The sequence below is a fragment of the Chaetomium globosum genome, genomic scaffold (genome assembly GCF_000143365.1).
Source record: "Chaetomium globosum CBS 148.51 scaffold_2 genomic scaffold, whole genome shotgun sequence".
Classification (NCBI taxonomy): domain Eukaryota; kingdom Fungi; phylum Ascomycota; class Sordariomycetes; order Sordariales; family Chaetomiaceae; genus Chaetomium; species Chaetomium globosum.
Genome location: NT_165977.1, coordinates 3,916,287 through 3,928,723, shown reverse-complemented (window position 1 = coordinate 3,928,723; position 12,437 = coordinate 3,916,287). Strand labels below are relative to the sequence as shown.

Below are 12,437 nucleotides of genomic sequence, written 5' to 3'. Positions count from 1 at the left end.
CTCAGTTGATAGTTTTAAATCCTGGTCCGAGTCTTTGTGTTTTGCTTTTCTGCCTTGATTTTTGTGATGGTGATACTGGAGAGTGGTGAATGGATGCTTGGGCAATTGTCAGAGGATGAGAGAATGCTGCTTTTGCTGGGTTTCACCATTGTAGTTGAGTCGAACCACTTCATTTTGCAGACTCCATGAGACCGTAAATCACCGCAGCACATCCAAAATGTTTCAAGTGCTTTTCGATTTATCTTGTGTGCGATAGAAGCCCTGCCCACGCACGCGCTTCGGACGTGTGGGTGACGTGTTGCAACGCGTTTCATCATCGATAATGTGCTGGGAGCAGCGGCCCCCTTCCTTCCTTCCTCTGCTCGAGGTTAACGCGTTACACGTCACGCAGCACAGAGCTGCCCTATCCATAAGGCAAGAACTCCATTTTGAAGCAAAGGATGCTTCGCTCAGCCATCACCTAACGCCCAAATAGGGATGGTATAGACAGTACTTCCAGGTCCCGGCTCAACCTGAGCAACACCTAACCAGCCAGACTCCTGTGTTTTTAAAAAAAAAAAAAAAAAAAAAAGGGGGGGGGGGGGGGGAACAAAAAAAGAAAAACCCACATAAAAGTACATACAAGGACACCAATACCGTAATTCAAACACTAAACGCGTAAAAAAAACCACAACCCCTAAGCCCCCAACCCTCAACCTCCCCCACCTCCCCTTCAGCCAGCTCTCTATCTCGCCTTGCGTCCCTAATGCCCCCCATGTTGCTGCTGCCTCAGCTTCCAACTATCCTTGATGCCCTTGGCGGCGTGTAGGAGGTCAGCCTCGCTGACGGCGTCCTTGATGCTGCCCATGACGCTATTCACGGTACTAACGTGATTAGCCTCGGTCTTGTCGTCGCGAAACCGGTACAGACGCCAGCGCTTCTCCTCGTCCAGGCAGCACTCGATGATGCTGTCCTGCAGCGGGTCGTTCCACTCCTTGAGCGTTTCCCACTCGGCCTCGGTCAGGTACAGCGGCTCCTTGAGTTCTTCGTAGCTCGGCTTGCCGCGGTCGTTGCCCGTGAAGATGAGTAAGCGTGCGTCGGGGACGCTGTCGTAGTCTACGAAGGGCTCGGTGATGCCGTCGGCGCGTTCTAGTTCGTTGGGCTCCACGACGGGGAAGTTGAGTTTTAGCCGGAAGTCGATCGTGTTCTCGTGTGGTGCTTTCCACTTGAGGATGTGTTGGTCGGTGCCGAACTGGTAGGGGCTGGTGCGGCAGGTGAAGATGAGGCCGTCGTTCTGGTGCTTCAGAGTAGGGAGCACCTCGCGGAACATCATCTCGATGCCGTACGAGAACTGCATCTCCTTCATCTCGACCTTGAACGCCTGGTAGCGCAGCTCTTCGGGGAAGGCCGAGAACAGGCTCTTGTACGGCTTCATGACGTGCTCCTTGAAGTAGCCTAGCCGTTTGTCGAGGGGCCTGGAGAGCACTTCGGCCTTGCCGTCGAGCGCGAGCAGGTCGAAGACGAGGAAGACGGGCGCCTTCTCGCCGTTGGGAAATGTGTCCATCACCAGCTCGCCGTCAATCAGTGTGCCCGTGTGGAATGCTGCACGGTCTTGCCGCCAGCGGGAAGTGGAAGTGCGCTGTGACAGCCACCAGTAGTCGTTTTTGCGGTCTACTAGGTAGTGCACTCGTTGGCCGTTCTCGTCCGACGTCAGGTAGAGGAGGTAGCGGATGCCATCGGATTTTTCGCAGACGTAGTAGCTGTTGCAAAAAAGGGGGCCCCGGTCAGTAACAAGCTAGCAACGGGGTGAAAGAAATGCGACAGGGACGGGGATGGGACTACACACTCCTCTCTCCGCAATTCCTCCAGATGCCTCCGCGCGAATGAGACGGGCTGGGCTCCCGGAAAGTTATACGAGTTGCGCCCGAGCAGATTGGCGACCTCAGTACGCAGCTCTCGAAGGAGGTCACCTTGGGCCTTGACGCCCGGGGCCGCGATGTCGCGGAGGGGTTGCGCTCCCTGGTCCATGGCGACTCGCGGGGATGATTAATGATTCGACCGGGGATTCGGAGGTCGAAATGCTATAAATCCAGTCTTAGGATGACAAGTGAAATGACCCTCCTACGGTTGTCGAGTCCAGCGCGTTGCAGGCGCGTACTTCGATACTCGCGGCTTCTTTGAGGGTTTGCTGCTCGGCACGGTAGTTATCTTATCGTGGAAGATACCGTCCTTAAATGGAGCTTAAAAGGCCAAGCTGCAGCACACCCCCTGGCTCCTGAAGGTCGCCACCATTCGTAACCATTGAGACAGACCCCCACATCGGTACCTAGCCGGATTGAGGAAACGCGGCCCGAGACGGACGTCACTCATAGTTAGCAACGATCCAAAACAGGAGCAAATTCAGTATAGAAGGTATATACGGGTCCATGAACCCTAATCGCTGGTCTATCGACTAGCAATGTTCATTTCAAGCACATTACAGCAGAGCCTAACATTATTGAGCCTCCTTGGCCGGGATCGCTCTTGGACCTCTAGGTATCTCGTAGGGTAGGGTAGGTGGGTATTTTGTGAGCGCATCAGCCCATCGACTCATCAATCTTCTCCACTTCTGCCTTCGCTTCCTCCCATGTTTCCTTGTTCTTCTTTGCCCACTCGATCTGGCTTTTCGCATAGGCGAGCTGTAACCGGCTGTCAGCGTTCGTCTGCAGTGCAGTCAAGTTTCGGAAAGTCACCTACCATGTACCGCCTTAGGTCGTCCTCTTTCTCCTTCTGAAAACGCTTGAGGTCCTTGAGGATGCTCGCGCTCGCATCCTTCACGTCCTGAGCCGACGCGACCTTTGCTTGCTCGAGCTGTACGATCGACTCGCGGGTCTTGGTGATGGTGTCCCGCCGTGTTTTCTCGGGGTCCGCGTCAACCACCCCTTGAACGGCGTGACGGAGGGGCCCAAAGATCTTGTTCGTGATCGACGTCGCGCTTGGTGCCTTCTTATGGCTAGGAGCTGCGGGTGACCTCTCTGGGGTCCCGATATTGGCCGAGGGCGCTGAGGCGATGTCGCCGTGCGTGGGAGGAAAATCTGAGTCGATCGATGCGGTGTCCTCGTTACTGCCATCGCGGCGATGCGACTGCGTTTCCCTTGTGCTCGTCGATTTCTTCGGGGGGGGCGGGAGTTGCTGTGTGCCACTCAAGTACTGCTCTATTCTCCTCGCCTCCGCCTCGCTCCGCTCTAGTTGGTCAAGCAACTGGCCCTTCCGATTAAGTTCGTCTGCGGTCATATCTTGTTGCACCCGCTTCAGAACCCGATACCGCAAGACGCTCCTAATTACACCGGCAAACTGCGCGTTCTCACGCATGGGTTCAGCAAAGCTCGCGCCGAGAGAGCTTGAGAGTTCCTCGGTGGCGATGTACGACGAATCGGCGGCTTGTCCTATCCGCTCAATCGCCGTCGAGAGCGATTGAACGGGCTCGGAAAGAGAAAACGCGTTATATCTCGCCCCTAACTCGGAGAGATCCGAGGCCAAGGACGACAGGTGGTTCAGGGACCGCCGGTTGACCTTTTCCATGGGGCCCATAAGTAGCGATTCGAGCTCTCTGATAGAGGTTTCGAAGGCGGTAAAATACGGGTCCAACTCCTGCTCGCTAAGGTTACTGCTATCCGGCGGGAAGCGGGAAAAGACCTGAGCGCCGGCCGTGCTGTTCGGAGCCGGCGCGGCGGGCGCGGACTTGAGCTTTGAAGAGCTGGCGGGGATGGGGAGAAATTCGTGACCCGGAGTCGGATTGGCCGGGTCCAAGGGCGGTGCCCTCATTATAGATTTGGGGATGGATGCCACGGGATGCGAGTGGAGGACCTCGTTCTTGTCTTTTGTTAGTCGCGCTTGTCATTGTCTCTGGATGGCTATCGCAACCTACCCAGCTTGAGTTGGGATCCAAAAACCGCCACCAGACGCCATCCGCCCGGACCTGCTCCATCCTCCGGCACCTGTTCAAGAAAACCGCTAGCATGCGCTTCCGGAGATCGATTATTTGCTGGTCCTGCTTCGCGTTGGTGGGGTTGGCGGCGTACTCGGCCACGGTATGCTTCTCGGGAATCGGAGGTATGATGAGGGTAGGATGTAGCCGTGTGAGTGCCTCCCGGAGTGTCGCAAACTCTGAATAGCGCCGGCGAACTATAAGTTCCTAACAGCAACCGGTCAGTGTCTACCTTGTCGACACAGCCCAAAAGTTCGGCCCTTACCCCGGTTTTGATCGTGTAGACGATGTATCTACCACTCTCCGTGCTCTTCCCGGCGTCGGTAATTAAAATGGGTAGCTCCGGGTTCTCGTAGAGCATTTGCTCCACACGACTATCATATCCACCGGGCTTTGGACGGGGGACGAGCTCGCCCTGGGAACGGATAGTTTCCTCCTCTTGGCTCTCGGCATCTGTAGACTCGCGCGGGGGAGCTTCATCCCCGGTAGAAGATGGTGTGTTGGGAGCTTCATATCCCGGGTCTATTTCCACCCAGTCACTGTCAGCCTCGTCGTCCTCGTTGATGGGGGGGGCCGGGGGGGCCAAGTCAATATCAAAAAATTGCGACGACATGATTTTGAAGGTGTGTAATTGCAATAAATTGAAAGATCAAAGGAGATCAGAAGGACTCACAGTCGTGCGTCACAGGCGAGGACGGATTCGCAGATGACCCAAATGAGTCCCTGCGCTCAAAGCTCCCATAGGGGTTGTTATCCTCGTCATTCCACATGATGCGGAGCCTTCCACCGAGTCAATCACAAAGATGAGACGTAAAGCTGCCTGCGGTTGGGTAAAACGAGAAGCGGAAGGAGCAAACACAGTGGATGCTGGCAGGCGCAGCGCTGTGCGGCTCTGTGCAGCTCTGTGCAGCTCTGTGCAGTTCTGTGCAGTTCGATGTCGCTCGTTGCGCTGAGGCTCGTTCGTGGGGCACGGCCAGGGAGCGGTTGTTGGGAACCCAGCAACCGCGGGGTTGCGACCAGGGCTGGAGAGTTCGTCGGACTGTTGATTATGATAATATCTGGGGTCCCCTAATATTCAAGGGCAATTGAACAATGGTGATCGGTTCGATATCTATACGCTTATACAGCTGGTCGGACCTTGGTAGATGTTGGTGCGGGTGATTCGCCGCTCGTCTTGGGATGTAGTTTGTACGTTACTACTACCCGGCAGAGGTTGGTGGGTCGGAGCTTGTCAGATGCGAGGCACAGCCTGCCAAGAGGATGACGACGGTTGTCCGCTTGGACCATGCTGCTGAGTGCACGTTACGTAATGCGCTAGCGAGCAGCTCAGAGTTAACTCACTAACTAGTTACCCCACACGATGATCTGGGGAAGCTGTTTGGAGATTGTCTGCTGATTGTTTGCAGCTTTATTAGCTTGGGAGCTTGGGTATGGGTACCTGGTCACGGCATTGTCTCTGGGGAATCTTTTGTTCTTTTTCAGAATGTTGTCTCGCTATTTCTTCTCCTGACCGCAAGGCCGCTTCCATTACAGAACTTCTGAAGTTGGCATTATTTCACACTAATCTCATAATCGTGAATGAACGAATGTTCACAAACTCTCATTTATGATGTCATTACCTATTCCTACATGGATACATAGGTACCTACAACTCAACCATGGCCCGGGGTGCACCTTCGGGTCGGATATGAGAACGCCGAAGGCTCGTGGCTCTTGGCTGTACTGGCGATAACTATCTGCTGCCACCAACCTTGTGGTACACAATAGTCAATACCTTGCTTGATAGCAGCGACCATGTCTGTACCACCCAATGCAGGACCATGCACCTCACCCACTGAGCCAACACACCAGTCATCTCGCACTCACTCCTCCCCCCTCAAAGCCCGACGCATTAGATAAAACCTCTCGTAACCCGGTCAGCCACCCCAGGCCGCCGGCCCTCCTCCTCCGCCTCCTCCTCCTCCTCCTCCCGTCTTCTACCGCCCCCACCACCCCCACGTGTCTCCCGCTCCCGGCTCCTCCCCTCCCCCCTCAACTCAACACTCCGCCCCGACTCCAACGACCCCAACGACACTGACGATGATCCCGCCGACGACGATGCACCCAACACGCCACCACGTCCCTCCTGCTCCTCCTCCTCAGGCAGCGTAAACGACACGCGCGGCCGCCGGCGCTCGGGGCTCGGGAACTGGAGGTCGGGACTCGGCGTCGGATGGCGCCGCTGACGCTGACGCTGCCGTTGTGAGGGCCCTGGCTGTCGGCTGTCGTCCGAGAGCTGCCGCCGGTGTAGGTCGTGGGCGAGGGGGACGGTATCGGAGGGCCGGATGCGGGTCTGGGGGGCGCGGTTTGGGTGCTGATGGTGGGGCTGGGTTGTCTCGGGGTTGGAGAAGGCGCGGGGGCGGGGGCGGGGGCGGGTGCGGGTGCGGGTTGAGCGTGTGGGGTGGGGGTTGTTGGTGTTTAGGACGGCTTCGAGGCTTGTGTTGAGGTAGCTGGAGCTGATGCTAGATTCGGATTCGGATGGGGGGGTGTTATGGCGCCGGTCTCGCGCGCTGGTTTGGGTGCTTCGTCGCGGGGACTGTGAGTTTGGGCGAGTTCGACGGATTCTGTTTAGGAGACTGCGGTTTCCTTCTGGAGGAGCGTCGAGTGATCTCTTCTACGCTTGCGCGGAGGTGATGGGGTCGGAAATGGTGGAGGTGACGGTGACCTGGACTGGCTGGCCCGGAGAAGACGAATCGGATAGGGTTCTGGCATGGCCGGTGGCGGGAGATTTGCCCCGAGAAAACCAACGGCGCCATTTGCTCTGGGGTTCCGCAACTGGAGTGGTTGGAACATTCTTCTCTTTCTTGTTTCTTGTCGGAGTCGATGGTGTGACTGGTGGAGGCGCGCAAGCGGGCTGGGGCACCGGTACCACCTCTGCCTGAGGGTACTGGCCTTGAAGGTTGGCGTAGCCAAAATAGGGAGGCGGCACATCTGCCGGATATGGGACCGTGGTCGTGCCGAGTGTCAACGGGGTCGAGTGAAAGGTAGCCGGGGGATGGCCTGATTGCACGAAGGCTATCGGGCCAACTATCGGCGGCTGTGGCACCGTGGAGGATGGAGAGGCGGACCAAACAACAGGAGGAGGTGGAGGTGGCGGTGGCACCAGATGTATATCTGAGGTGTGAGCCATCCCAAGCTGCTGAGGCACTTGGCCGAGTATGTTGTTTTCTTGCTGTTGGGTCTGCCCAATTTGTCCTTTTCCGGGCGGTGAAATTGGGCCATCTGTCTCAACAGGTTCTGGGTCGCTCAATTGCCTTGGCTCTCGGTAGATTGTGATGGAGACCCTGCTAGGATCCCGTCTCGAGAGTTCCCAATGACCGGTGACTGGATTTTGACTGTCGTCACGGCCACTTTGGAGGCCAGGTTTGATCTGGAGCCGCCAGTACAAGTACACCAGTGCCAATACAACAGCGACAATAACAAGGATGATGCCAAATTGTGCGGCATCGCCCAAACAGTCCCACCCGGAACTATCAACCATGTTAGTCCTTATTCTGTCAGAGCACAGAGACACATACCAATCATCGCTTTCAGCTCTTTGAGCAAGCCGACCCGCCAAGTGAAAGTCACTGTAATATGCCGAGGGCGCCATCAGTAAGTTTTGTGGTGGTAAGTTTTATGATCGACCAAGCGACTCATCCTCCATCAGAGAATAATGGGCCAAGCAGTAGAAACTGTCGTATTGAATGCCTTCTTTAATTGCAAGACTTCCGACGGTCGAGGCAAGCCCCTGAAATGAATTGAGAAGTAAAGATCAAGGGCGGGGTAGTTTTCAAGATGGCAGTGGCCGATTGGAAGTATGTACTTTTGGTTGCTGTTATTTGCGGAGTGTTAAACATTTTGACATGATTGGAACACTAGGTAGAGGGAGTGAATTAACAGTGCGGAAACACGGCTTGAGACATGGTCAGGGCGTGTCCAGATGCGAGACTCCTCAACTTGAAGTTAATGAGAGGTCGTATCTTTCAGAATTCACACGTTGAACTTAATTTTGTTTCAAGACCTGCACCTCAGTTTTAACAGCAGACCGAGAGTGCAGTGCCCGCAATATACCGCAATACCCAACAGTACAAACCAAGTGCTCTAAGAGATGTAACAACAAAAGACTGAGGATAATTCTAGGACCTGGAACCTGATCTGTTGTTCTTGGTAGGTAGGAAGGATGAAGCTATGGGCTGGCACCCACTGGCCAAAAAAGTCCGAACTCGAAAGCAAATACGAAACCAAGAAAAAAGGAAAGAAACAAGCCATAAGAAACGGAACAAAAGAGATAAAAATGAAAAAGACCGAGTAAAAAAAAGTAAAAAGTAAAGAAAACCTGAAGAGTAAATACAGTTTTTTTGAGGGGAAGAGGGGGAGGGGGGTTGGATAATTTTCGTTTCATTCTTACCGTCGAGGTTTGGCCGACATCTCCACTTGGGAGTCGGCTTTTTTTGTCCACGAGGTTGCTGGCGTCGTTGGGCAGCCTTGTCGTTCAGGGGTGGTTAACGGGAAGCGGCTTGACACGATTACCCAATGACAAGTTCCTTTGGGAACAGGGGTAGCCTGTAAATTGATTCTTTGCAGACCCGCCTTTCAGCCTCATCGCCTTCTTGGACTAAAGTGGATTCCTTATTCACGGCTTCGAATCAACATAATAATAGGAAGCTGTCGACGCGACAATACCTCACCGAGTGCGCTGCCATCCCCTCGCACACCAGAATCCGAACCAAAGAACCACCATGCCATACTAGCAACCGAAATCGAATGCCGATCGAACCTTAAACCCGAACTTTGCTTTGAAATACCGATTCCGAATCGATTCAATCGCAAACTTCACAAACCCGATCTGTTTGCTCATTGCACAGTCCTCCTGACTTCGATATCCCGAGTCAACAAAGAGAGTAATTCAGGACCTCCGATCGCCGATTTGCTCCCGGATCCCTTTCCGTGATACCGCGCGCGAGACGCGTCGACCCAAGCCATCATGGCTTCGACCCTCCCCAGCAGCCAAGCGAATGGCTCCGATGGACCTGCGAAAGGTCTTGCCTCCTACGTTCCCAAGAGCAAACGCTTCTCTGATATCCCCTCTACCATCGACATCCCTATGCAAGATGATGTGGAAGTGGAGATTGACCTCGAGGTGTTGCCCGACGACCCGACTGAGCTCTGCTCCGTTTTCGAGAATGAGCAGTCTGCTAGGATATACTGGATGACCGTCGCTCTGGCGTACGCGAAACAGAACAAGATCGACTTTGCCATTGAGATGCTCATCCGTGGCGCCAACGCTCTGCAGGGCAATCAGCGTGAGAAACTCGGCATCATCACCTGCATCTGTTGGCTGTATCTGTGGAAGAGCAGGGAGGCTCCCAGAGTGGCCCCCGAGGGGTCTCTAGTTTCCGACGCAAAGACCAAGGAATACTATCTTCAGTTGGCTACCCAGAGTCTGAACGACGCGTCACGCATCAACCCGGCTTTCCCGCCACTCTTCTTGGCCCGCGGGGTCCTGATTCTCTTGAAGGCGTCACTTCAGCCGTCGTCCAAGGCACCAGGCGCAGTCGATTCGCGCAAGTCGGAACAGCTGCGCAACGCACTCAAGTCGTTCGAGGAAGCTATCCGTGTATCACAGGGGAAGAACATGCTGGCCGTCATGGGCAAGGCGCGCGCCCTCTTCTCCCTCGGCCGGTATCCAGATGCGCTATCTGCCTACCAAGAGGTCGTACAAAAGATGCCGGACTTGGTCGATCCCGATCCGCGCATTGGTATCGGCTGCTGCTTCTGGCAGCTGGGCTACAAGGACGATGCCAAGCTCGCCTGGGATCGCTGCCTCGAGATCAACCCAGACTCCAAATACGCCAACATCCTGCTCGGCCTCTACCACCTGGACGCCAGCGGTCATGTGCCAACCAACAGCCCGGAGTTCATCCGCTTGTACAAGAAAGCCATGACCGAATACACACAAAAGTCCTTCAAGCTCGACAAGAACCTCCCACTCACCTGCGCCACCTTCGCCGGTTATTTCCTCTCCCGGAAGCAGTTCGCCAACGTCGATTCTCTTGCGCACAAGGCGATAGAGTACACGGACGTGAACGCCATCGCGAGTGACGGCTGGTATCTCCTCGCTAGGACAGAACATCACAACGGCGACCTAGAGAAAGCTAGCGACTACTACCGCCGTGCTGATGATGCCAGGGGCGGTACCGACCGGGGCTATCTGCCAGCCAAGTTTGGTGTAGCTCAGCTCTCGGTTCTCAAAAATGATCTCGGAGAGGCGAAGCTTCGGCTAGAGAAGATGATTCAGCACGCCAAGAACTACGAAGCCATGATATTGCTGGGCACCCTGTACGCGGAGGAAGTGTTTGCCAACCAGGCGGCTGCCGTCAAAGAGGACAAGAGCGCTGAGGCGAAGAAGGCCCTAGGGCTCTTAGAAGGCGTCCGCTCAGCTTGGAAGGACTCCAAGAAAAACCTTGCGCCAGATGCGGCCGTGTTGCTCAACCTCGCGCGTCTATACGAGAACGAGAGTCCAGACAAGGCATTGCAGTGCCTGCAGCAAGTCGAGCAACTGGAGATGGAGCAAGTTCCCCAATCTGAATATCCTGCGGATACAGAGGATGAGGCAGCAACCCGCGCTGCCATCCGCAAACTCTTGCCGCCACAGCTCCTCAATAATATCGGCTGCTTTTACTCCCAAGACGGGAAACACCACCTTGCTACCGAGTTTTTCCAAGCCGCTCTCGATTCTTGCGCTCGCATTAGCCAGACCGAGAACGATCTGGACATCGATGCGCTTCTGACAACCATCTCGTTCAATCTCGGCAGGAGCTACGAGTATGAAGGCGATGCTGACACGGCGATTAAGACTTACGAACAACTGCTGAGCCGCCACAGCGATTACACAGATGCGCGAACGAGGTTGGCTTACATCAAGTTGCGCAAGAACCCCAACAAGGAGGGACCGGACGCGGTTGCCAAGCTCTACCAGGAAAACTCGTCCGACTTGGAGGTCCGCGCCCTTTACGGCTGGTTCTTGGGCAAGGTGAACTCGAAGAAAAGGCCGGCCAACATTGCAGAGGACCCGGAACAACGGCATTACAAGCACACCCTGCAAAACTACGACAAGCACGATCGGTATGCCCTGGTCGGCATGGGCAACCTGCACCTCATGTCTGCGCGCGAGATGCGCCGCGAGACCGAGCAGGACAAGCAGAAACGGAGTGCTGCATACAACCGCGCAGTCGAGTTCTTCGACAAGGCGCTGCAGCTAGACCCCAAGAACGCCTACGCGGCCCAAGGCGTTGCTATCGCTCTCGTGGAGGACCGGAAAGACTACAAGAACGCCCTGCAGATTTTCATCAAGGTCCGCGAGACCATCCAGGACGCCCACGTCTACGTCAACCTGGGCCACATCTACGCCGAGCTGCGCCAGTTCAGCAAGGCCATTGAGAGCTACGAACTTGCGCTCACCAAAGAGGGCAAGGCCAACGATGCCGGCATCATCTCGTGCCTTGGGCGGACCTGGCTCAATAAGGGCCGCGCAGAGCGCAACCTTGACGCCTACAAGATGGCTCTAGACCACGCCAAGAAGGTAAAGCAAAGCCACCTCCCACGGCAACCTGCTCTCCCTGACTAACCACACATTTCCTAGGCCCTTGCTGTCGCCCCAGACCAGCTCCACTTCAAGTTCAACGTCGCCTTCGTGCAGATCCAAGTCGCGCTCACGCTGCACTCGATGCGCGACAGCGAGCGGACATCCTTCCAGCTCGAAGAAGCCGCCGAAGGCCTCGAGGCCGCCATTAAAGCGCTCGACGAGATCGCCGCGTCCCCATCCCCCCCCTACCCCAAACACGACATGGAACAGCGCGCCAACATGGCGCGCAACACGCAGCGCAAGCAACTCGAGCGCGCCCTAGCCAGCCAGCGCGAGTACGAGGCCAAAAACAAAGAAAAGCTCGCCGCCGCGCTCGAGCAGCGGCAGGCCGAACTCCGGCGGCGCGAGGCGGAGCGGCGCCGCCTCGAGGAGGCCGAGCGCGAGCGCCAGGACAAGATCCGCCGCGACCGCGAGGCCATCGCCGCCCGCGACCGCGCCCTCGGCGAGCAGCGCGCCGAAGAGGAACGCGCCCGCATCGAGGCCGAGATGACCACCGACAGCGAGACCGGCGACAAGGTCAAGCGCAAGAAGCGGCCCGCTGCTGCCTCCCGCCGCTCCCACTCCGGCGAGGCCCTGCTCTGGTAGGGGTGGTGGTGGTGGTAGAAGTAGGAAGAAGAAGGCGGCGTCGGCGGGTGGTGATTCGGATGGGGAAGACTCTGCGGGTGCTGAGAAGAGCCGCCGGCCGCCGAAGAAGAGGCAGCGTCTGGCGAGCAAGAAGGAGAGCTCCTCCAAGTACAAGTCGCAGGAGATTGTGGTGGATAGTGATGAAGATGAAGACGCTGACTATGGCGGCGGCGACCCTGAGGATGCGCTGGACAAGGCGGA

The 12,437-nt window shown here is 56.1% G+C and overlaps 4 protein-coding genes across 4 annotated transcripts; 1 reads left to right on the top strand and 3 right to left on the bottom strand.

Annotated features, from left to right (window-relative positions):
- Positions 1 to 742: 742 nt before the first annotated feature.
- Positions 743 to 2,007, bottom strand: CHGG_03347 (uncharacterized protein; the record flags this gene model as incomplete). The annotated part of the gene is made up of 2 exons (XM_001229862.1): positions 743 to 1,739; positions 1,826 to 2,007. The coding sequence occupies 2 exons, from the start codon at positions 2,005 to 2,007 to the stop codon at positions 743 to 745; spliced, it is 1,179 nt and encodes a 392-aa protein (XP_001229863.1).
- Positions 2,008 to 2,555: 548 nt separating this feature from the next.
- Positions 2,556 to 4,559, bottom strand: CHGG_03346 (uncharacterized protein; the record flags this gene model as incomplete). The annotated part of the gene is made up of 4 exons (XM_001229861.1): positions 2,556 to 2,681; positions 2,797 to 3,831; positions 3,887 to 4,153; positions 4,212 to 4,559. The coding sequence occupies 4 exons, from the start codon at positions 4,557 to 4,559 to the stop codon at positions 2,556 to 2,558; spliced, it is 1,776 nt and encodes a 591-aa protein (XP_001229862.1).
- Positions 4,560 to 5,837: 1,278 nt separating this feature from the next.
- Positions 5,838 to 7,890, bottom strand: CHGG_03345 (uncharacterized protein; the record flags this gene model as incomplete). The annotated part of the gene is made up of 3 exons (XM_001229860.1): positions 5,838 to 6,495; positions 6,604 to 7,455; positions 7,877 to 7,890. 3 exons carry the CDS (start codon positions 7,888 to 7,890, stop codon positions 5,838 to 5,840), a joined length of 1,524 nt encoding a protein of 507 aa, XP_001229861.1.
- Positions 7,891 to 8,951: 1,061 nt separating this feature from the next.
- CHGG_03344 (uncharacterized protein) lies at positions 8,952 to 12,197 on the top strand (the record flags this gene model as incomplete). Its single annotated transcript, XM_001229859.1, has 2 exons — positions 8,952 to 11,549; positions 11,610 to 12,197. The coding sequence occupies 2 exons, from the start codon at positions 8,952 to 8,954 to the stop codon at positions 12,195 to 12,197; spliced, it is 3,186 nt and encodes a 1,061-aa protein (XP_001229860.1).
- Positions 12,198 to 12,437: the final 240 nt, after the last annotated feature.